This window comes from Pyrus communis, chromosome 6 (assembly GCF_963583255.1).
Source record: "Pyrus communis chromosome 6, drPyrComm1.1, whole genome shotgun sequence".
In the NCBI taxonomy this organism is placed as follows: domain Eukaryota; kingdom Viridiplantae; phylum Streptophyta; class Magnoliopsida; order Rosales; family Rosaceae; genus Pyrus; species Pyrus communis.
Window position 1 is genome coordinate 1,229,433 of NC_084808.1, and position 26,109 is coordinate 1,255,541.

The 26,109-nt window shown below is 40.6% G+C and overlaps 2 protein-coding genes and 1 pseudogene across 2 annotated transcripts; 1 reads left to right on the forward strand and 2 right to left on the reverse strand.

Moving 5' to 3' along the window:
• Positions 1 to 164: 164 nt before the first annotated feature.
• On the forward strand, positions 165 to 8,337 carry LOC137737621 (probable helicase MAGATAMA 3). Its single transcript, XM_068477157.1, has 9 exons — positions 165 to 373; positions 492 to 1,013; positions 1,109 to 2,320; positions 2,437 to 2,761; positions 4,522 to 4,541; positions 7,200 to 7,441; positions 7,533 to 7,781; positions 7,928 to 7,984; positions 8,113 to 8,337. The coding sequence occupies exons 1-8, from the start codon at positions 248 to 250 to the stop codon at positions 7,974 to 7,976; spliced, it is 2,745 nt and encodes a 914-aa protein (XP_068333258.1). The 5' UTR covers positions 165 to 247; the 3' UTR covers positions 7,977 to 7,984; positions 8,113 to 8,337.
• A 3,110-nt stretch (positions 8,338 to 11,447) lies between these two features.
• LOC137738464 (5S ribosomal RNA) lies at positions 11,448 to 11,565 on the reverse strand (annotated as a pseudogene).
• A 7,023-nt stretch (positions 11,566 to 18,588) lies between these two features.
• On the reverse strand, positions 18,589 to 19,125 carry LOC137737295 (uncharacterized). The gene has a single exon (XM_068476737.1). It carries the CDS (start codon positions 19,123 to 19,125, stop codon positions 18,589 to 18,591), a length of 537 nt encoding a protein of 178 aa, XP_068332838.1.
• Between the last annotated feature and the right edge of the window lie 6,984 nt (positions 19,126 to 26,109).

Genomic DNA, 26,109 nt, shown 5'->3' on the forward strand with positions numbered 1-26,109 from the left:
GAAGAAAAAGAAAAAGCACATGAATCATAAAGTAAATGAAAACATTGATACCCAGTGGCTGGCAAGTTCTCTCTCTCTGCAGCCCGTACACTACTAGTCTTGGTCAAGTTACTTGCTAAGCAAAATATTTCAGTACATACTTTAAATAAAAAGGAGAGCCACGCTAATTAAAGCCATTGGCTTCATCAATATTCCTTAAACTCGAGTCATTGCGACTATCGTCCGAAGATCGATCAATTTGTACGTAATGGATCGTCTGGAGGAGAGTAATAAGTTGAACAATTATGGAGTTGCAGCAGGTCGAGGCTTAATCAATGTCGTATTCTCTTGGTCACTTAAGGATGTTCTCAATGCAAAGCTTTACGAAAATCAGGTTAATTTGTACTGTGTCCACTGTCCGGTTCTTACTAATTTCTTTCTTATTCGATCATGTACTTGTCGCTCGTATTGTAAAATTACAACGACAATTTTCCTTTCATTTCAACTTACAGGTGACAAAGATTCCTGAGACATTTTCTACCACGATGAGTTACATGAAATCTTTCATCCCTTCACTTGTTGAGGAAACACATGCTGATCTACTATCCAGCATGACGAATCTATCAAAGGCACCTACTTGCGAACTTCGGACTGTTACGGCTTCTGAGAATCATGGACCTCCTAAAGACTTGTTTTATGATGTTACTTGTGTAGGAACGTATGTGCCACAGGTTGGAGATCTCATTGCCTTGACTGATATTAAACCAAAATGCGTTGATCATTTGAACAGGTCCAGAAATTCGTATCTCATTGCGTATGTTCATCAAAGTAGAGTCAATAATCTCTCAATACTCTCGTCAAAGCATATCGATACAAGAGGATACACGCATACTGTGGGCAAGAGGGAAACAATGTCTGCTGTCTATTTGATGAACATGACAACAAATATTCGTGTATGGAAAGCCTTGAATTCAGGTGACGCAAACACAAATCTAATTAAGGCTCTGTTGCAACTGCAACCCAGTTCATCACAGGTATTAATCTTCTATCATTCCTTCAACACCATGTGCATTAAACCTGCTTATTCATTTTAGATTGTTACTAATTCTTTTATGTTTGTGTATTACAGGGTGGGAGTTCATGTACAATTTGCTTTTCTAAAGAAAAGTGCTTTGAATCCCTTTCGACTAAATGGCCAGAAATGTGGTGTGATCTAAATGAATCTCAAAAAGCTGCAGTTTTAAACTCTATCAGTTTGAGTAAATGCAAACACCAAAATTCCATCAATCTAATATGGGGCCCTCCTGGGACTGGGAAAACGAAGACAGTCGGCATCTCACTCTTTGCCCTCTATAAGTTCAAGTGCAGAACACTAACATGTGCCCCAACCAATATCGCTGTGTTAGAAGTTACAGATCGACTCGTGAGGTTGGTTAACCAGTCTCTTGAGTATGATAAGTATGGGCTTGGGGACATAATTCTATTTGGGAATGCTGAGCGAATGAAGATTGGTAGTTATAATGATCTTTTTGAGGTATTTCTTGATAGGCGTATTAGTATTCTGACCAAGTGTTTTTCCCCGTTGAGTGGATGGAATCATTGGTTAGAATTGATGGTAAGTTTACTTGAGAATCCAGAGGAGCAGTACTCATTGTACATAAAGGAAAAACAGAAGCATGACAAGCAACGTAAAGAAAGTGAAAACAGCAACTCATCAAGCGATGATGAGAACAACTTTCTGACTCTTGAGAAGTCTGTGAAGGAAAAACACATTAAGGATGACATGCATGATGAAGAGAGTGAAAATAGCAGCTCAACAAGCGATGATGACAATGATTTTCTGACGTTCGAGGAGTTTGTGAAGAACCGTCTTGGTTTCATTGGTGAGCATTTGAAAGTTTGTATGGTAAATTTGTACACTCACTTGCCAACATCTTGCATTTCACTTGAGGTGGTGAAAGACATGATCAGAGTTGCAGGGTTGCTTAAGTCGATTAAATCTATATTTAGTTGGGCTGGTGTTACTAATGAGCAGTTACAATTACTTCAAGAAGATTGCACTCGTACTCTCAAGTCACTTCGTGCGTTTGCTGTTCCGAGTTCGAATGATGCACAAACAATAAGAAATTTGTGCCTGGCAAAGGCTTGCCTAATATTTTGTACCGCATCAAGCTCTGCCAGACTGCATACAGACGGAATGGTGCCCCTGGAATTGTTAGTCATTGATGAAGCTGCTCAGCTTAAAGAATGTGAGTCAACAATTCCATTACAACTACCAGGTCTTCGCCATGCTATTCTCATAGGAGATGAGAGGCAACTCCCTGCAGTGGTTAAAAGCCAGGTTTCAGTTTTATCCTTCTTACATGCTCTTTGGTATTCATATTATTAATTAGAAGCTTATATATATATATATAATTTGTCTTAAAAACTGAATATATTTGATCATTAAACTGCTAGATCTCCGAGAAGGCTGAATTGGGAAGAAGTTTGTTTGAAAGACTTGTACTGTTGGGACACGAGAAGCACCTTCTCAATGTCCAGTACAGGATGCATCCTTCAATCAGCTTGTTTCCAAAAATGGAGTTTTACGACAATCAGATATTAGATGGTCCAAATGTCCGTGATGTGAGCTACAACAAGTGCTTCCTTGATGGAAAAATTTACGGATCCTACTCATTTATAAACATAGCAAATGGGAAAGAAGAATTTGATCGCGGGCGTAGTCCGAAAAACGTGGCTGAGGTTGCTGTGGTTTTTGAGATAGTTTCTAGCCTTTACAAAGGTTACTATTGTTTTAAGCTAGTTGATTATGTTCATAATTTTTCTTGGAATATATATGCTGCTCGAAACATTCTTAGAGTATACCATTTTGTTTTCTTAATTTTTTCTTGTTTTTGACAGAATTCATGTTGTGCGGAAGCGTCAACCAAGTGTGAGTGAAAAATAAACCACAATAACTGACAAAAGATAAATGGAACAATACCAACAAGAACACCAAGATTTATACTGGTTCGGCAATGCCTACATCCAGTTTGGAGACGACGGAGTATTCCACTATAATCAATGAGAACATACAATAGTGTTTATCACTCAATTTCCCAAAGACCCGAATAACCCAAACTCTCACACTTACAATAGGAAGAGAAAACAAAAAATACAAAGCAAGACAATTTGAGAAAATTCTTCTCTATGCCAAATGGCTTCTTGCTATTTTTCTTTCTTCCTTGTTTCCTTGGTGTTGTTTGAGTTATGCCTACACCTCCTTTTATAGGCCAAAGGCCTCTCATCAAGTCAAAAGAATTAGGCATAAATGCATCCATTCTTTGACAACAAATTAGGCATAAGACCATCCATTTTATTTCCCACATGTAGCATGCCAACCATCAATTTTGACCACAAAAGTAGCCAACAACATTTGTTGGTTTTAGACTACTTGTTTGAGCCAATAATCAACAATCTCCACCTTGGCGCAAACCCTCTAAGTAGAACTTCCAATAGTCGTCTCCCACTCCCCCATGGGGCAATCAACAAATTTTGCAAATGCCAATCAAGTCTAAGCAGTGCTTAAACTTGAGCAACGAAAGCCCGATCGTAAATCGATCAAATCGCTTGTACCATTGTCTTGGAGACTGCTTCAAGCCATACAATGATTTTTCCAATTTGCAAACCCAATTTTCCTTTCCAGCAACCTTAAAACCTTCTGGCTGAGACATATAAATCTCTTCCTCCAAATCACCATGTAAGAACGCAGTCTTGACATCAAGTTGGGCCAACTCAAGATCAAACTGCACAACCAAAGCCAACAGAATACGAATAGAAGTATGTTTTACTACAGGAGAAAATACCTCATTGTAGTCAATGCCTTCTTTCTGAGCATAGCCTTTAGCTACCAATCTGGCTTTGAATCTTACATTGTCTTTTCCCAAAGATTCCATCTTTTTGGCATACACCCATTTACAACCAATTTCTTTCTTCCCATTTGGTAACTGAACCAGCTTCCAAGTCTTATTTTTATGAAGAGATTTCATCTCCTCATCCATAGATTTCTTCCACAACTCGTACTCTGAGCTCATGACAGCTTCTTTGTAGGTGGATGGAATATCATCTTCAATAACGGGAAGTGCATATGCCACAATATCAGTAAATCGAGCAGGCTTTCGAATTTCCCTTCTCGATCTTCTGGTTGCAATATAGTCTTGTTGCTGTGGAGGCTCTTGGGTAGGTGCCTCCTCTTCATCATCCTCGTCCTCATCATCATGATTAACTGTAGGACTAGTGTCTGTAACATCAGACCTTACTGGAACAACTGGAGTCTTCAGTAACTCCACCTGCTTTGAGCTACTCATGGTCTCGGTTGTTTCAATTTCACCTTCATGCTTGTTCTGATTAACCATAGCAGCCTCATCAAAGGTCACATCTCTGCTTACAACAAATTTCTTCTCATCTGGACACCAGAGTCGGTATCCCTTCACGCCAGTGCTAAAGCCCATAAATAGAGCTTTCTTTGCTCTTGGATCCAACTTGCTTTCTCTGACATGATAGTAAGCAGGACAACCAAATATGTGTAAGAACTTGTAATCAGTACAAGGTTTACCAGACCATACCTCCATGGGCGTTTTGCCCTCATTCGCAACAGCTGGCAATCGATTAATGAGATGGCTTGCATAAGTAATTGCCTCAGCCCAAAACGCCTTGCCTAATCCAGCATTAGACAACATACACCGAACTTTCTCAAGCAAAGTACGGTTCATGCGCTCCGCCACCCCATTCTGTTGCGGTGTCTCCCTAACCGTGAAGTGCCTCACAATACCCTCATCTTGACAAAATTTCAAGAAAGGATCAGACTTATATTCACCCCCATTGTCTGATCTGAGAGTCTTGATCTTTCGACCGCTTTGCGTTTCAATCATCTTTTTCCACTTCAGGAATATCTTCAAGACTTCATCTTTACGCTTCATGGTGTACACCCATATTCTTCTAGAGAAGTCATCAACAAAGGAGACAAAATAATGGCTACCTCCCCAAGATGCATTCTTGGAAGGTCCCCAAACATCAGTGTGAACATAATCAAGAATGCCTTTAGTGTGGTGAATAGCAGTGCCAAATTTTACTCTAGTTTGCTTACCCAACACACAATGCTCACAGAATTCCAATTTGCATGCCTTTGCACCTTTCAATAAGCCTTGCTTCACCAATCCTTGCAACGCTTTTTCACCAGCATGCCCAAGACGCATATGCCATAACCTCGTGGTGTCTGTGCTATCTGCGTCAGCAGCTTCGGTGACAGCTGCTTCACCAATAACTGTACTCCCCTTCAAGAAATACAAGTTATTTCGTCTTGTACCTTTCATCACCACCAGTGCCCCGTAAACAGCTTTAAGAACTCCACCCTTCATGGTGATCTTGAGACCCTTGGATTCCAATGCACCCAGTGAGATAAGATTTTTCTTCATATCCGGTACATACCGAACATCACTTAATTCTTTGACTGTTCCATCATGCATCTTCAAACAGATTTTGCCTATCCCTTGTGTTTTGCAGGCATTATCATTACCCATCAAAACAACTCCACCATCCAGCTCCTCGAAGCTAGAAAACCATTCTCGAATGGGACACATATGATAGGAGCAACCTGAATCCAAAATCCACTCCTTGGAGTGACCATCAGCAGATGAACTAGCCAAAACAAACTCGAAATCATCATCTCCAGATTTTGCAATATTTGCTTCAGAACCCACTTTCTCTTTGTTCTTCAATTTGGGGCAGTCTCTCTTCCAATGACCCTTTTGGCGGCAAAAGGCACATTCATCTTTAGCAGGAAACTTCCCTCGTGACTTTGAACGAGATTTTCCCCGCTTCACATATTTTCTTTCCACTATTCGACCCCTTGCAACAAGTGCCTCGGTTTGTGAATTGTGAGTCTTTAGTTCCTTCTTTCGACACTCATGATTCACCAATGCCGCAGACACCTCATCAAGTTTCACCTCGGTTTTTCCATACAACAAAGTAGTTGTCAAATGATCATAATCATCAGGCAATGAATTTAACAAACATAGTGCCTTATCCTCGTCAGGAATTTTCACATCAAGGTTTGCTAAATCAGCAAGTATTTTATTATAATCATTGAGGTGTTCATGCATAGAAATACCTGGACTATACTGAAAACGGAAGAGTCGCTTCTTCAAGAAGAGCCGATTTTCTGCGCTCTTGGTCATATACTTCTCCTCCAATTTTGTCCATAACTCCTTAGCAGAAGTTTCCTTCATATACGGGTATTTCAACTCCTTATCAAGGAACGATCGAATAGCAGCACAAGCATGAAGATTAATTCGTGTCCACTGCTTGTCATCAATATCTTCTGGTTTATCTTCCAGAACCATATCCAACTCTTGTTGATACAACACATCCATAACTTCACATTGCCACATACCAAAATTATTAGAGCCATTGAATTTATCAACCTCTAACCTTGTAGTAGCAATTTGATGTCTATTGGATGTAGATGCCGACGAAGACGATGCCGACTCCTTCCCCTTCACAGATTCATCTTTATCTCCAGCCATCTACTCGGCACTATTCACAGGACTGTAGCGCCAACAAATTTTTCACTCCCACGAGAACGCCTAGTCGAAACACTAGGCTCTGATACCACTTGTTGTGCGGAAGCGTCAACCAAGTGTGAGTGAAAAATAAACCACAATAACTGACAAAAGATAAATGGAACAATACCAACAAGAACACCAAGATTTATACTGGTTCGGCAATGCCTACATCCAGTTTGGAGACGACGGAGTATTCCACTATAATCAATGAGAACATACAATAGTGTTTATCACTCAATTTCCCAAAGACCCGAATAACCCAAACTCTCACACTTACAATAGGAAGAGAAAACAAAAAATACAAAGCAAGACAATTTGAGAAAATTCTTCTCTATGCCAAATGGCTTCTTGCTATTTTTCTTTCTTCCTTGTTTCCTTGGTGTTGTTTGAGTTATGCCTACACCTCCTTTTATAGGCCAAAGGCCTCTCATCAAGTCAAAAGAATTAGGCATAAATGCATCCATTCTTTGACAACAAATTAGGCATAAGACCATCCATTTTATTTCCCACATGTAGCATGCCAACCATCAATTTTGACCACAAAAGTAGCCAACAACATTTGTTGGTTTTAGACTACTTGTTTGAGCCAATAATCAACAATTCACTCGCACAAAAAAGAAGGTTAGTGTTGGGGTAATATCACCTTACACAGCTCAAGTTAATGCAATTCAAGAGAGAGTCAAAGAGTATAGTGAAGTTTCGGCTGGCTCAGACTTCTCCGTAAGCGTGCGATCTGTTGATGGATTCCAAGGTGGTGAAGAGGATTTGATAATTATATCCACTGTCAGATGTAATGGAAAGGGCTCTGTGGGATTCCTCTCCAATCGTCAACGAGCAAATGTGGTTCTAACACGTGCAAGGTACTTCTTTGACGAAGTGCAGCTCAGTTGTAGCACTGTCTGAGTAATTGGTGGTTTTAAAAGTTAATTACTCGTTCTTATGTCTGTGCAGGCATTGTCTTTGGATACTGGGGAACGAATCGACCTTGATTAACAGTAACTCAATTTGGAAGAAGCTAATTCTTGACGCGAAGAAACGAGAATGTTTTTTTAATGCTGATGAGGATGAGAAGTTGGCTCAGGCTATTGCTGCAGCCCAATCGAGTTGCGATGAAGATGATCCAATCGAGCTCCTTGCAAGACCATTTTCTTCACTCAGACTGACTGATCGGACAGCTGAAACATCAACTCCAACTTACAGGTGTGTGCGCCATTTACTTCACAAATTCCATATTTGTAGCATGACCGATTATTATATGTAATTAATGATAAACACAACCCTCTAATTTGGTTTCATTGATTGTTGTAATTTAGTAGTAATTATTATTTGTGTTTAATTTTTACCAGGAATAATTTTCGGCGCGGAGTTAGGTCCAGCAGAGTGATAAGGTGGTGACTAAAGAGGTATATTAATAATTCTTAGTTTTCATGTACAAACATTAGATTGAAGTGCATTTCCTTTTAAGCCATCTTACTTTCCTAAAAGTACTTTGGTGTATGACAATTGACAAACGATTGAACCTTATGAACAGTGTAGAGCAGCTGCGGCAGGTGTTGTGCTTAGCTCCAGGACGGAAGTTGTAGCCATTACACATCGTATGATTTGGGAAGATCGTCGTCATTGCTGGACGTAAAATAGTAGAATTTTATATTGTATCTTTCGTCGCTTGATTTTGCAATTCAACGAACGAAACAGTTATTATCGAAGTATATGATCCGGATTTTATTATATTACTCAGTGGCATCTGTTGGGTTGCATTGTTCAGTACTCCTCCGGCCCTTAAGTTAAAATGTTGGGTGAAATTTGTAGGCATTGAAATTTTGGTAAAATAAATGTTTGCCAACGTATTAAAGTTTCGACGTGCCAGAGCATACATGGCATATGCCAAGTGTCGTACAAATTGTACATATAGTGTGTGACTCAATGAAATCGGACGAATCATCTCATATTGAAAAGTGGTGCATGAAGGGTATCAAAAGAAATACCCTTGGAGCATTGAACAAGTTTTTTTTTTCTCATTTTTGGGCAATGAAAAGGAAAGCACACTTCAATCCATTACTGATCAAAACAAGTTTATCTCATTTGGGCAATGACAAAGCAAGCACACTTAAAGTTTAAAATTGTATTAAGTGGGAAAATTAGGGCATAAGTTAGGCCACTTCAAGTTTAAAATTATATAAATTGGGAAAATTAGGCCATAAGTTAGGCCACAAATGGGTGGGAAGAAAAAAATAATTGTGGTGGTGATTCATTCTCAAAGCCTATAAATAGGCTTCTCCATCAAGGTATCAAACATCCCAAAATCACACATTCAAAGCAAAGCAACAAGAAAGAAGCAAAAGCATTTTTTGGCTTCTCTAGTTTCCTCCATTGCCAAGAGCCAAAACCTTGCAGCCCTTGTTCATCCAAGATCAAGTCATCGTGACCCTTGGATCAACAACCCATACATCACAAGAACCAACATGCACCCCTATACGTGCCGGTTCCTCCATTGCCAAAAGCCAAAACCTTGCGGCCCTCGTCCAAGATCAAGTCATCGTGACCCTTGGATCAATAACACTACACATCTACAAGCCTCAGAGATCGAATCAGAGGATCAAGTTGTAAAGAGATTGTAACCCTACAAATTCATTTACAAAAACATATTCTTTGTACACGTGTTCTTGTTTCATTTGTCGTAGGATCTTCGTATTTACAAATTTGGCATGCCTAGTAGGACCATCTCTATCTCTCATTTCTTTCTCCGTTCAAGAAATCCAAGCACATCTCGAAGTCAATGGCATCAAAGAAGGAACAAGCCGTTCTTGCAACCAAGGGAAGGAGCCTGAGCACTCTTGCCGCTAGAGGAGAATCCATTGGCGTCACAACCCGGAGCAAGACGAAAGCGATCACCACTCTTCAACATGCCACTTCAAAGTTGGTGCCTCTAAGGGAGCAAGGAGAGCGTCAGGGGCATGAGCCCTTCATCAGCCTAACATCGTTGGGTGCACCATAACATGTTGATCTGGTAAGCACAAGGACACCTTAGAGCGGCTAACAAGGTTCGTTCACATTAAAAGGTTCATGAGAGCGCTCATTGTCACCAGCTTCGGATGCAGACTCAAGCGCGGGAGCTTATTGCAGATCACTAACCAGTAACCGCCGCACGGATGAAAGAGACTTCGCCAACATCCTTAATGTCTAAAAGAGAGTCACATCCTTTGGTTACACAAGTCATGACCCTTGGCGCTACCTCCATTGAAGAATAGCTGGTTCAGATGATTGAGGTGATTGCAAGGATGACCAGAACTTTCAAAGAAAAAGACTTGTAGATTGCTACGCTCATGGATGAGTTGGGGGTGCAGCATGATGAAGGAGTCGGTCTTGACCCAAGGAAGAATCCAAATGACCAGGAGTCTGGCAAGGAAGAGGAGTGTCTGACCAACGAGGCCGGAGATAAGCAGAAACCGGACATTGAAGCTATATTGATGGGCTCTCTTTCCATCCAGCAGCTCTAGGACATGATCACAAAGACCATCAAGGCACAATATGGAGGCACTTCAAAGGATGCACTGATGTACTAAAAGCTAAACACCAAGAGGATTGATAGTTTGTGGATGCCGACGAGGTACCAACCACCAAAGTTTATGAAGTTTGACGGAAAGGGAAACCCAAAGCAACACATTGCTCATTTCGTTGAAACTTGCAACAACGTTGGGATTGAGGGAGACTACCTCGTAAAGTAGTTTGTCCATTCTTTGAAGGGAAACGTGTTCCATTGGTACACAGACCTAGAGCTTGAGTCCATAAACAATTGGGAGCTGATGGAGCGAGAATTCTTGAATCTCTTTCAAAGCACCCATCACACTGTCACCATGATGGAGCTTACAAATACAAAGCAGTGGAAAGATGAGCTAGTCGTTAACTACATCAACTGATGGTGCATTCTAAGTCTTGACTGCAAATACAGACTCTCAAATCTCCCTGATCGAGATGTGTGTACAAGGCATGCATTGGGAATTACACTACATTCTTCAAGGCATTAAGCCCTAAACCTTTGAAGAGTTGGCTACCTATGCCCACAACATGGAGTTGAGAATCGCCAACCATGAAAAGAAAGAGTTGAACGCCGACTACAAGAAGGACAAAGTTTTTGACCTAAAGGTGGAGAAGGTTGCAAGGAAACCCACCAGGGAAACAATGGTGGTAACTTAATGCTCGTCAAAATCTTTACACAAGACATAACTCCCGTCAAGATCTCCTTAAAAGATAAAAAGAAGGAAGAGAAACGGAATGAACCTTTTTGGTGACCAGGAGAGATGTAAGCGCACCTTGAAGGAGCTTAGAGAAAAGACTTACCCATTCCTTGACTCCGACGTGGTTGCCATGCTGGAAGATTTGCTCGACAAAAAGGTGATTAAGCTGCCCGAGTGTAAATGACCAGAAGAAATGAACCAGGTGAATGATCTAAAATACTGCAAGTACCATTACATCGTCGGTCATCCGATAGGCAAGTGCTTTGTGCTAAAGAAGTTGATCACGAAACTTGCTCAAGAAGGAAGAATCAAGCTAGACCTTGAGGAGGCTGCAAAGGTAAACACAACGAACATTGTGTTTGGATCCTTTGATCTGGTGCCTCTTTGTTTATCACCAGTCAAGCCTCGACCACAGTCGTCAAAGGGGAAACATGAAGTGCTTCATGTGAGAATAACAAACACCATGAATGAACCAAGTCGCTTCAGTAACATGGACCTCCCTAATGGTTTGTTAACTAATGACAATGAAGGATGGACATTAGTGACATGAAGGAAGGCACGTCATGTCACATCCCAGTCCGCATAGCAAGATATTGTCTTTTTTTGGCCATGCCCTCACGAATTTGTTCTTGGGTTTCGACACGAGAACTTCCCAGGGGGTCACCCATCGTAGGACTGCTCTCGCCCAAACTCACTTAACTTCGGAGTTCTTATGGGATCCGGAGCCAGTGAGTTCCCAAAATGAATCTTGCAATGGGAGGTGAGCATGTACATATAAGGCATAGAAGATCCTCTCCCCTGGGCGATGTGGGATCTTACAATCCACCCCCTTCACGGGCCCGACGTCTTCGTCGGCACACTTTCGGCCAATGAGTGACTCTAATACCAAATTGTCACATCCCTGCTTGACTCTGCCGTAGCACGATATTGTCTGCTCTGGGCTTATCATTCCCTCACAGTTTTGTTTTTGGGTTGCAACACGAAAACTTCCCCGGGGGGGGGGGGGGGGGTCACCCATCCTAGGATTGTTCTCGCCCAAACTCACTTAACTTTGGAGTTCTTATGGGATATGGAGCCAGTGAGTTCCCAAAAGGCCTAGTGTTATAGGGAGGGGAGCATGTACATATAAGGCACATCACCCCATTTTCGTTGGTTGATATGGGATCTTACAATCCACCCCACTTAAGGGGAACCCGGCGTCCTCGCCGGTACATTCGCACCGAACGGCAGAGTGGCTCTGATACCAAATTGTCACATCCTAGTCCGCATAGTAAGATATTGTCCACTTTAGGCCATGCCCTCATGGATTTGTTCTTGGGTTTCGGCATAAGAACTTCCTTGGGGGTCACCCCTAGGACAGCTCTCAACCAAACTTAGTTAACTTCGGAGTTTTTATGGGATTGGAAGCTAGTGAGTTCCCAAAAGGCCTCGTGCTATAGGGAGGGGAGCATGTACATATAAGGCACATCACCCCCTCTCAGTTGGTCGATGTGGGATCTTACACGTCAACCGCAACCGTAAGTTGCTCACATAAGAAAGCTAGGGCAAGAAGGAAGTCTTCATTGTCATGATGCGAAGACTCAACCAAGAGATGCCGCAAGGATGACAAAGCCGACACGTAGAGAAGAGCCTAAGGTCTGGAAGCACCAAACTCCAATGGCCCTGCAAGAGTACTTTCCCAAAGGATTCCTCAAACACAGTCTAATCACGATTGCTTGTTACTTGGTTAAGGAGGAAAAACCTTTAAGTGAAAAGGATTCTATCAATAAGCAAGAGGAGGTTCCTCCACAAATAGAAGGTGTGCCTTTGCATTTTAGTGTGAAAGAAGCATTATAACTGCCTAACGAAATACGAAGGGCATTAGTGAAAGCATTGATGGATCTCGACAACTACTCGTCAAAGGCATGCAAAGTTGGAGGTTTAGAACTTCGACCTCATAAATATGCTATGTGCTATGCCATATGTGTTGTCATTAACTTCACCAACGAAGACCTACTGTTAGGGTCGAAACCACACAATCATTCATTTTTTGTCTCAGGCTACGCAAGAGAGCAAAAGGTCGAGCGCATGCTCGTCGATGGAGGCTCAGCCATAAACCTCATGCCGAAGTTAACAATGATGAAGATAGGAATCAAAATAGACGAGCTATCTTGGAGCTGCCTTATAATCCAAGATTTTAACCAAGGTAGGCAAAGGGCGATGGGCATGATTAGGGTCGAGATAGTGATTAAAAAACTAAAGTCGAATACGTTGTTTAACGTGATCAATGCAATGACTTCTTTCAGCCTACTCTTGGGGAGACATTGGATTCATGAGAATGGAGTTATACCGTTAACTCTTCATCAATGCTTGAAATTCTATAGAAGTGGAGTGAAAACAAATCATAGTGATACTAAGCCATTCACCAAAGCAGAGTCATATTTCGTTGATGCCAAGTTTTACATGGATGAAGACATAGTGCCAGAAGCCCCCCCCATGGAGATCCAATCAACAGGCAAAGCCTTGCCTATAAAGGAAAAGCTACAAGCAGTGTCATTTCCTAAGAAAAGTGGCGACAAACATGTAGAGTGCTTGACATCAAAGGAGAGTGGAGCATCCCCAAAAGGATCGAACACACAAGTCCTTCGATACATTCCAATGTCATGGAGAAAGCTTGGGTAATCCTCATTTGAGAAAGAGAGAAACAATAAGCATTCAAGAAAAGTGGACAAAGGAAACGTAAAGCTCTTGAAGGCAACCACAGTTGTGCCATTACCAAAGCTAGATAATTCAAATGTTTCAAAGCCATCATTGCAAAGTTTCGTTAGACCGATGCAAAACGTAACAGAGCGTGGTTTTCTTCCTACCAAGAGGATTGAGGGCGTCTTCGACCCTAATGCTTACAAGCTCATGGCAAGGGCCGGGTATGACTTCGGTTCCTTTTCTAAGCTCGGAAAGAAGAACTTGGGCATTATCAGAGAAAAGAAGCACGACCTCACTAAAACCGATAAAAAGTTGAAGGAGTGCGGTTATAGAGTCAAGCTCACAAAGGCAGGCCTTGGCTTTATACCTGTGACACCTATTAAGATTTTAGGTAAAGGAAAAGACAAAAAGGGTAGTACTCAACACATTAGCGTGAATGTGATGGAAGATAAGGAAGAGTCAAAGCCTGTTCCATGAACTTCAGTGTTCAATCGCTTGGTCAGTTCAATGTCTCGAGCCTCTGCATTGCATCTCATCGGTGGTCAGATCCGGACTTCTGTCTTCAATTAACTCGGCCCATCTGTCTCTCGAAGTTCTATGTTTGGTGGGCTAACCAACCCTAATGGACAAGAAAGAGAATTTGGCTCTCCTCCATGAAGATCAGCCTTGGACAGACTCGAAGCGGTAAAATAGCCTTCCAGAAAAATAAAATTTCAATTTTTGCAAAGAGAAGACCCTTTGGCATAACCAAGAACAATGAGATTCGAAGCCTAATCCCTTCACGCTTTAAGCGCCGGTCAACATTAGACGTGAGTGCAAATGGTCAGTTGAATGTAAAACAACGCACAATCATACATAGAGGCCAATCCTCGAACCAACGAGCCCAAGAGGATGACAAAGAAGAGATGGTCCAAGGTGTTTTCCACATTACAGTTGAAGAGGCCAATGAGGACGAAGTCTCTAAAGAAGACATCAAAGAAGCTCCACTGTAACTCGAAGAACGGGGGCATACAACTATTAATGACTAGAAGGAACTCAATTTGTGCACAAGCGAAGAACCAAAGCTTATCTTCGTCAGTGCACTATAGAGTTCAGATGAAGTGGAGGAATACCACCAACTATTGCTGGAGTATAAAGACATCTTCGCATAGACATACAAATAGATGCCAGGTCTGGACCCCTGCATCGTTGTACACCACCTCGTAGTCAAGCCGGGGGCACGACCAGTGAAGTAAGCTCAGAGGCATTTTCGATCAGAGCTCATCCCCCAAATTGAAGCTGAGATCGATAAATTGATCGAGGCAGGTTTCATTCGAGAAGTACAATACCCTAGGTGGATCTCAAACATTGTCATTGTTCTTAAGAAATCAGGACAAATCTGGGTTTGTGTGGACTTCTGTGACTTGAACGATGCTTGCCCGAAAGACGATTTTCCTTTCCCAATCATTAAAATCATGGTGGACGTGACCACAAGCCAAGAAGCACTATCTTTCATGGATGGTTATTCAGGTTACAACCAAATAAGAATGGGACCAGAGGATGAAGAGTCGACGGCGTTTCTCACCTCGAATGGTATCTACTGCTACAAGGTGATGCCTTTTGGCTTAAAAAATGCTGGAGCAACGTATCAACGTGCCATGCAAAAAATCTTCAATGACATGCTTCACAAGAATGTCAAATGCTGTGTCGACGATGTGGTGGTCAAAACCAAAAAAAAGATAGATCACATGATATATTTGCAAATAGTGTTCAACAGGTTGCGAAAATACAACCTTAAGATGAACCCCTTAAAGTGCGCATTTAGTGTTATGTCAGGGAAGTTCCTTGGCTTCATCGTCAAACATCGCGACATTGAGGTTGATCAATCCAAGATCAAGGCCATCCAAAGTATGCTAGAGCCAAGGAACCTACATGAGTTGAAAAGCTTACAAGGACGACTCGCCTTCATCAGATGGTTTATCTCTAACCTGGCAGGGTGTTGTTAACCATTTTGTTGACTCATGAAGAACGATGTTCTGTTCATGTGGGACGAAGCCTGCCACAATGCCTTTGAAAGCATAAAAAGGTATTTACCAAATCCACCTGTGGGACACCTGTGCTCGGAAAACCACTTAGATTATACATCACCGCTCAGGAAAGTTTAGTTGGAGCACTCTTGGCGTAAGAGAATGAATCCTAGAAAGAATGAGCGCTTTACTACCTCAGTCGAACTCTCATTGGCGTTGAGTTGAACTACTCCCTAATAGAAAAGGTGTGTCTTGCCCTTGTGTTCACCATCAATAAGCTCAAACATTACATGCATGCATACACAATACACTTAATTGCATGGGCCGACCCGGTTAAGTATGTCATGTCAAAGCCAGTCTTAATAGGGTGACTGGCTAAATGGGCGTTGCTTCTGAATCAATACAAGATTATCTACATCCGAGCAAATGCCATCAAGGGAAAAGCTTTAGCAGACTTCTAGGCAGACCACCTGATCCCAGTTGATTAAGAAGTTTTAGATGACCTACCAGATGAAGAAGTGTTCCATGCTAATCTCTTTCCAGCATAGATGATGTTTTTTGATGGGTCAGCGTAAACAGATGGAGCGGGGGTAAGCGTGGTGTTTGTATCACCATAGAGACAAGTTTTACCTTACTCTTTTTGCCTAAGTGAGCTGTGTTCCAACAATGTCGCGGAATACCAAGCCTTGATCATTGGACTCCAAATAGCAGTAGAGATGAAGATCCTGATGCTAGAGGTATATGGGGATTTTAAACTAGTGATCAATCAGCTTTTAATCGAATATGGAGTAAGAAATGATGATCTTGTCCTATATTACTAGTTGGTTACGCAACTGCTTCAAAGGTTTGATGTCGTTACACTAGAGCATGTTCCAAGGAAGGAGAACCAAATGGCAGATGCTATCACCAACTTGGCTTCAAACGTAACGTTGAAAGAAGGAAAAGCTGTAAACATTCTAGTTTGCCAGCAGTGGGTGATCTTGCTCATCACTGAGTTACCATTAGAACATGCAAATCTCATATCCGTGCTTCCTGTTGATATAGAAGAATGGAGGCAACCATTGATTGACTACTTGGAACATGGAAAGCTAGCGGATGATCCCAGGCATCACACATAAGTTAGACAATGAGCACCTCACTTCCTTTACTACAAGGAGACGTTTTATCGACGTTCTTTTGAGGGAGTGCTTGCTTGGGAGAAGAAGAGGCCAGCCATGCAATGGAAGAAGCTCACTAAGAAGTATGAAGAGCTCATCAATTCAGACTTAAGCTACATTTCCAACTGAGGAGAATGGGCTACTATTAGCTGACCATGCTGAAGGACTGCCTTGACTACTCAAAAATGTGCAAAGCTTGCCAATTTCATACATCAGCCACCCGAGCCATTACACCTGACTGCTGCTTCATGGCCTTTCGACACATGGGGTTTGGACATCGTTAGACCAATTTCACCAAAGTTGTCTGCTGGGGAAGCCTACATTTTGGCAGAGACAGACTATTTTTCTGAGTGGGTGGAGGTTATCATACTGAAGGAAGTAAAGAAGGAGATAGTAGTTCATTTCATAAAGGTGCATATCATTCATCGATATGGTGTGCCTCGTTACATAATTAAGGACAATGGGAAGCAGTTCTCCAATCGCCTAATGGACGAGCTTTGCGAGAAGTTCAAATTCAAACAACACAAGTCTTCAATGTATCACACCCTAGCCAATGGCCTCGCGGAAGCATTCAACAAAATTCTATGCAACCTCTTGAAGAAGGTCGTTGGTAGGACCAAGAGAGACTGGCATGAGAAAGTACGCGAAGTGCTTTGCGCATATAGGACGACGCGCTAGACGTTTACTCAAGCTACACTGTATTCGCTCGTGTATGGCGTGGAGGCTTTTTTGCCATTGGAAAACCAGATTCCCACACTAAGGATGACTATACAAGAAGGTTTGACTGATGAAGAGAATGCAAAGTTACGTCTTCAAGAGTTGGAAGCGCTTGATGAGAGAAGGCTCATAGCTCAGCAGCACTTGGAGTATTATCAAGCACGACTCTCCAAGGCCTTTAACAAGAAAGTTCACCCTTGTTCTTTTCAAGTGGGAGATCTCATCCTTGCATTGCATAGGCCTATCATCATGACACACAAGACGAGAAGCAAATTCACCTCGAAGTGGGATGGACCTTATGTAGTACAAGACGTCTACACAAATGGTGCTTACAAGGTCGTGGAGGAAGATGGCTTGAGGATTGGCCCTATAAACGGCAAGTTCTTGAAGAGATACTTTGCCTGAGAAAAAATACATGCTCCTGGCCTACAAGCGCATAAACTGCGTACGGCCCCAAAAAAAAAAAAAAAATTGAACTACGTGATGACTTGATCCCTCCCCAATTTAGGGTACATAGGCAACTTGAACATTCAACTTTGAGTTCAGTCACATCAAAATAAGAAAATAAGGGTTTGTTAAAGGTTTCACTAATGAAAGTCAATTTTATTACAAAGGCAACAATAAAATAATAATAATAATAATAAAAACCTCTAAAGATGCTACTAAAAAAACTAAGTCTTTGAAGCCACGTCACTGAATCATGAGCAAGCCTTCCAATGTCTTTAATGCATCGGTGTCGTCCATGAATGGGCAAGCAATAAGAGCAATGTTGAAGTAGAGAGTCCTGGAGGTTGTGCAACCATAAGTACAAATGATACATCATCTTAAGGGAAAACTTTAGCTAAAAAAACTACCACTTCTGCCTGAGGGATAGATAAGGCAAATGATACATCCTGGAGGCTATGTTATTTTTCTTTTCAGCTACATGAGCTTTATCTCCATTATTATGCATCTGTTTGTGGTGGAGGTATGCTACAAAGTCATTGATCAGTGTAGCAAAATTGGCAGTGAAGTTCACCATTCCCTTAGTTGAAGAAGTAGCTGCATGATCATGTTCAAGGATACTATCTTTAGTCTCTTGGCTCATGACTTTCTTCCTTACTTCTTCCCTTTGGATGATGGCACAAACACCAGTGAAAGAAGGAAGTTCAGCATTCATTAAAATGTGGCTTCTGAGATCCTCGAACTTTGGACCTAAGCTTGCTAAGAGTTAAATGATCTTGTCTTTTTCTGCTTTCTTGATCAACACAGTGGCATCAATGGTGTGGGGACGATAAACATCGAGCTCATTCCACATGCTTGTAAGGCTGCCAAGGTGTTGAACAAAGGCTTTTCCTCCTTGTTGTAGGCTCGAGAGAACTTTTTTAAACTGAAAGACACGGGCATAATTATTTTGATTTCCATACATCTCTTTAACTTGCTTCCAGAGATGCATAGATGACTCAGAATAGCTGAAAATTTCAGCAATCCTACGCTTCATGGAGTTGAGCAACCAAGACATGACCAACTGATTTTTACATAGCCATGATTTGTAGGTAGAAGAAGTGACTACAGGAGCTTCAATGGCACCATTAAAGTAGCCAAGCTTTGATCTCCCTCCAAGTGCAAGAGAAACAGCACGGCTCCAAGGAAGATAGTTGAATTCATTCAACAAGATAGAACTGAGACGTTGATTAGGGTTGATCTCAACATCGGGTAACGCTGAAGCATCTATCGAGCTTTTAGCTTCAAAATATTCTTCGGCCATCTTGGCTTAGAGCGAAATGAGCTTAGCGGAAACGATCAACAGAGACAGGAATTTAGGGTTCCTGCTCTGATACCATATTGAATTTTTTATGTATATTTCATGTATAAAGCATTTACAAGTTGGAACATATATAGAGAAAAGGACGGAGGAGAACAGCCTCTAATCGGTACCCAATCACTCTTTGGAAAGCTTCTAACTATTTTACAATAACAAGGAAACATAATCCCTTAATTGTAGGCTAAAGTAAGATGAAACAATATCTTGAATAAAGTACCTAGCCCTAGCCGAGAGTTGTACAATAGATAAAACAGCTAGCACTAAAAGGTATGACTATGATTGATATCAGCCGAGAGTTGCTTCTTCCAATAGCCTCCAATCTTTCATTCTTGCAGCATTAATGCAATTCAAGAGAGAGTCAAAGAATACAGTGATGTTTCAGCTGGCTCAGACTTCTCCGTAAGTGCGTGATCTGTTGATGGATTCCAAGGTGAACAGGATGTGATAATTATATCCACTGTCAGAAGTAATAGAAATGGCTCTATGGGATTCCTCTCCAATGGGCAAATAGCCAATGTGGTTCTAACACGTGCAAGGTACTTCTTTGACGAAGTGCAGCTCAGTTGTAGTATGTCTGAGTAATCGGTGGTTTTAAAAGTTAATTACTCATTCTTATGTCTGAAGGTATTGTCTTTGGATACTGGGGCATGGATCGACCTTGAGTAACAATAACTCAATTTGGAAGAAGCTAATTCTTGACGTGACGAAACGAGAATGTTCTTTTAATGCCGATGAGGATAAGAAGTTGGCTCAGGCTATTGCAGAAACCCTGCTGGAACTTGACCAATTATATATTCTACTTGATCCAGATTCTTTGTTGTTCAAAAATGCAAAATGGAAGGTAATGCTACTACTTTTGACTTTTTCTTTTTAATTATGATGCCTGCAGTTTTGCTTTTCGAACGTTACCAAAGTTTAATATCCCAACCAGATAGAGTACTATTTATCTTACAAGTTTCTGGAAAAAAAAATTAAATTTCCAAGTAAGGATGTTTAGAATTAATGTTTGTATTAGCATTTATCACTCTTAATTATTCTGTAAATAGGTTTGGTTCTCGAATGAGTTTAAGAATTCCATATCAAGGGTTAAAGACATGGAGATTCGTCAGTCAGTAATTTCACTGGAAAGACTTAGTGGTTGGCGCCAATCTCAGAATGACAAAGAAATTCTACTTGATGCTGGGACTTCTGTTCAACTGTTATAGAAGTATGAAGTCAACGGGTTGCTGTATCTCATTTGGATTGCAGATGTTATCTAGCAGAATTCAGTTTTTATCCAGGTTATGAAGATTTGGGATATCCTTCCACTTTCTGACATTCCAAGACTTGCAAAGCCCTTGACACCGTTTTTGGAGCTATACAGACGATAAGATGAACCATTGTAAGCACATATGTGTTGATGGGTATGTATAGTGCTTTTAACATTCTATTCTCCGAATTTGGCAAAGAAAAATAATCCTTCATTTTGTTGCTTGATTAATGCTACAGGGTCAACGTTCTTCCGAATATATGGCCAGTAGATTCATGCAGTTGCGATGAAGCTGACCAATCGAGTTCCTTTCAAGGCTGTTATCTTCACTTAGAGTGACTAATCAGACAGCTGAAACATCAACTAAAACTTACAGGTGTGTGCGCCATTTACTTCACATATTAGCATGACTGATTACTATACGTTATGAATGATAATCAAAACTCTCCATTTTGGTTTCATTGATGGTTGTAATTTAAGTACTAACTGTTTTTGACTTTAGGAACGAGTTAAGTTGCAAAGTGACAAGGTGGTAATTAAGATTTCTAGTTGGTGACTAAAAGAAGCATATTATTCATTCCTAGGTTTCATGTACGGCGACATCAGATTGAAGTGCATTTCCTTTCCTAAATGAACTTTGGTGTATGGCAATTGACAATTGATTGAACCTTATGAACAGTGTGCAGCAGAGCGGCAACCATTACATAACATATGATTTGTGAAGATCATCGTCATTGCCTGACATAAAAGAGTATAATTTTATATTGATATCTTTCATCACTTGATGTAGAACGAACTAAACAATTATTATTGTAATATATGATTTGGATTATATATGATTTGAACAAATACCCCATAGACTTTACAACTAAAACAACTCGCAACTTTGTTTGGTTGAAGCTTAATCAGTTTTTAATGTTGAAATATAAATCATGTGAGCAAAATATTGACATGAAAACTATCCACCTTTGTTTGGCAATCAATTATCACACGCTTCACATAATCCATACTTTACACTAAGCCACTAGTAATCGAACCAATAGGACTAGTCACACCTTTGTTTGGGGATATAATCAAATTGTGATGACTACTAATGCAATTCGATCAACTAAACTTTGAATTTTTAGCAGCCCTTGAATCAATGGAACGACTTTGATATGGAAGACTTGGAAGTAAGTTGGTTCCTTGTGAATAAGAAGTTTGAAGATGAACCGAACGTGCTGCCACCGGGTGTTAAGGATGACTGTATTATATTGGTAGACTTAGAAGATGATCTCATCATTTGCTTCCTGCAACCAGCAAGTAGCAAGGAAGTTGGCTTAGGAGATGAGTCAAGAGTGGGTCCGTAGGGGAACGACGGGGAGAGAAATATTGCCTTGGTTGAAGGTGTAGAGAGTAGCAAGAAGATTGATGACAACAACTGATGACTGAGTTGAACAATTTACAAGTGTAGATAGTTTAATTTAATGTTTTAATTATGTTGTCGTACTTTATGATTTAATTTAATGTTTAGGACGTTTTAATTTATGTTTCATGTGTTAACTAGTAGTTGTATTTTGCAATTCATAGGTTCTTAATCCTCGATTAGTTTATCTAAAATTTTGTTTGAATGTGCAAAATTTAACAATCCAGGCTGGAACTCAATAGCCTTACTTATTATATTGAATTCTTTCTTCGCTATATGTCTTTAGTTGGTTGCATTGATAACTGGAAATGTCACTTACACATTAATCTTTCATAACTTGTTACATAAATTCATTCATTATACAAGTGCCAATTTGGAAGGATATTAAGAAATAACGATTGGTATCATAAATTGTCACAAAACATTAATTCATCATAATCGCTGACTTCACATATTCTCACAAACACTCATCCAACATATAAGGTTGCGAGGGGTGCCACTTCAGTCATCCAAAACAGGTAACAAGTCCTCTCATAGTTGTGCAACACATTAAATTCATCCCACAAAATTACAAACTCGTGAACTAATGGAAAAAGATCTCCAACAAAATATATCAATAATAAAATAGTTGTTTATGGACAACATTGTTCATTACATTGCCTCCATACACTAACACTACACTAAAATTCTTAATTTTAACTCACTCTACATGTTGTGAACCCCTTGCAACATGTCAAGTGCGATCTTCAGTCGGAATGCAGGGATGTTGGATAGCGTAATTACATCCAAATGAAGGTCAGCGAACAACAACTTAATCATTTTTAAGATGAAAACATCGCAATCCCCCGTGTCCAATACAACAAGTCAACAAGTTTCGGAAACAATTAAATAATTTAACTAAACTGAGTAACAAATAACTGAACTTTCAGCTCGGCCGTTATCTTGTTTTAGGGACCTTGGACTTACGTCGATTGGCCAAGGTCCCTTTTTCACATCCTTTAATAGGCTAAGGAGGAGATCTAGCAATCGTTTATGGGTGGCTATCTTCAATCAGCCACACATAAGTATTGTCCCAGCTTTAAGATTCATCTCTACCACCACCCAATGCTAATCAAGGTTGAGAGGCATGTACACCTTATCCACCCATGATGCACCAAACTCTACGTCCTTCCCCGTCACATTTCTGTATAGCATCTGCTCATACTGTTTGGGTACAACCCCTTTTCGCCCTCTACTTTTCAAGTCAGCATTCATCTCATCATAGCTTCGCCGCTAGTAGGACTATCCACAAGTGTAAAATATATCAAAGAAACATGTACAATAGTTCATCGAAAAGAAATCACACTCAAAATCACACCAGAAACCAATTGGTTATGTTGGTGGTCACCATTTTTTGAATCCTCTGTGCCTCGTCCTCATGCTTTCATAGGATAAAGCTACAAGTGAACGTGCTGCAGTATACAAAAGTCAATTCAACTATCACACCAAGTGAATGTGCTGCAGTATACAAAAGTCAATTCAACTATCACACCAACCCAAACACAACACATTTATATCAGTCCATCACACATAGCATTTACTCACTTACATCTGTTGACAGCCAACCTTCATGGTCTAGAAGCCATCTCCAGAAATCGGTGTCTTCAACCATCATGAACCCTAACTGGGCAACCAGACTAACAATGTAAACAAAAATTTGGTATCCTTATCTTTGTATTCATTTCATCAATTCTTTTGAAGCATACATAAAATCGTAACGTTAATGAGTTACTTGCTTCTTCCTTTTTCCTTCAACTTATTGAAGAGATAGAAATATTGTATCACCTCAACCACACATTCTATGTCCATGGCTTTAATTAATGTTTTTCTTTGCACAACATCCTCCTTGGGCTGATCGGTGTGGATTTTTTGGCACTTTGTGACATCAAATATCAAAAGGCTATGGCGAACCACTTTCATCTTCTTTTTCTACCCCCTTTTAGTTCACACAAACTTTAATTTCATCTTCTTTTTCTACCCCCTTTTAGTTCACACAAACTTTAACGTTGCCTTTGTGCACGAGACCTTCCTTTTGGTTCCCACATGCTGGCCTTCAGATGTGTATATCACCACCTTCTTGTCATCATCCAAACCCTTGACATCTTTACACTCCTTCGTTGCCGGTTCTCTGACCAAACCAACCATCTTCACGTATCCATCTAAAGGACTAATCCAAACATTCTCTGCAAACTCATTCCAACCCTCGTCTTTCGCAGCTCTCATTACCTCGTCCTCTCTCGATCCTTCGTCTTCCCCCCATTTGCCTTCATCCCTTAATTCCTCTTCCTGATTCCCTTCCCCACCATATGGTTTTTCCACCCTTACCTCTAAACCATTTTTTTAATCACTTTCTTTTTCATCATCGTCATCGTCTTCTTCTTTTGCTTTTTTCTTTTTCTTCTACAATAGTTTGTACATTTACCACTAATTTGACCACCCTGGTCTTCCTCTTTGTCCTCCTTTTTATCTCTTTCCTCTTCTTTTGCCTCATCATCTTTTTCTTCTTCTCCATCTTCTTCATCTTCTCTTTCCTCTTCAACTTCTTCTCCCACATCTTTTTTTCCTTCATCTTCTTCCTTGGTATTCTCCTCTATAGGATTTTCCTTCACTACCCTCCTTAATTTCTCCACCACGTTCGACAACTCTTCCACTTTCTTCACCAAATTACTGTCTAATATCTCCTTCTTGTCGGCCAACTATGCGAATGACACCTTCAACTGCATTTTCAACTCACTAACATCATTTGTGTCAAGAGTCAGGTTCTCAACAATCACAACATTCACATCGTCCCCTTCCTTCCAGTATGCTTTGGTCATCTCTGTTTCAGTTGGAACAATTTCTCTAATACCCACAGCCTGCCATTTAAAGCCACACATCATAAATACATTTCCCACACATACAATATTTACACACATGCACTTTCAGTCATAAAATTCAAAAGTTTTGCGATACAGTTATACCTTTTGGCTCTTGGTTATATACAATTGCAGTTGCTCATGGATCAGCTACTTTTTCGTTGTCTTTCACTGTAAAATTCTCGATGTAATTGCTGGTCTGGGACCTTGCAATAACATAAAGCTTCTCAAGTTGGGAAATTTTTTTTTGTTTGCCCACACCTGCACGTATTCGTCAATAAATGAATACTCAATCACATTAATAAAGCTAACATTACCAATGAAAGCAATACATATTACCTGAAAAGCATACGGAAATCCTTTGTAGCCCCATCTGGACCGCTACATCTTTGTTCCTCTAACTTCTTTTTCTTCCTCCTTCTCATCTCCGTTGCAATCCCCCTAAACTTTACCTCTACCTCTCCTTAAAGTAGCAAATGAGGGGTTATCATCAAGTTGTTCAAAGGAGATGGAACCCCACACAAAGCTGTTAAACCTAGCCATATCCTCCACGGCGTCAAGGCAGTTTAGATTCACAGCAACGTTGTTCTTTGTCCCTATCAATACAGCCTCGGCAAAGTATACCAGCCCTATCTTGAAGGCATCATCCCTGTTCTTGCACTCTTTAAACGCCCTTTCAAACATGCCGCAAGTCACAAATATTTTTTTCGTTGACTTTCTTGGGGACAACCTTGGCTTTACCTTTCCCTTTTTCTTTCCTCCTTTCGCTACTTTCACTTACCAACCCTAATATCCTGAGAAAATACTCCCTCAGCAGCCTAATCCTTTGTGGCTCTAGCATTATGTCATGGGGTTTGTCACATCATAGCTTGGTAATTAGACAAAAGTCCTGCTTTGTGAACCGGGTCAATTCACAACCTATTAAATAAGTCAGCCCCTTTATGTCTTTGACCCCTTCATTTTCCATCTTTTGGAGAGATAACTTATTGGCCAATTGCCCATTGAAGGCCAATTCATCCACAACCTGAAGGTGGCCAAAGAAGGTTGCCCCAACGGCACCAAGTTGTGCCTCATTAAACTTCTCCCTAATCAATCCTAACAGATGGGGGGGGGGGCTTGGAGATAGGTTGTTAACCCGCCCCTTATACGCTTCTTCTTCTTCGTTGCTAGTTGAACACCTTGTACACATAACAACACACAGAACAATAATCAACGATACATAACCTATCGACAACTTGTCACCTTATATCTGGTGTTAACAGAGCATCATTACTTCAGTAGTTTCTATTCCCACCATAAAATTAACAATAATTCAGATAAAAAATTCAATCCCTACCCCCCCCTAAAATTAACAAATACAAAATTCAATTCCTGCTCAA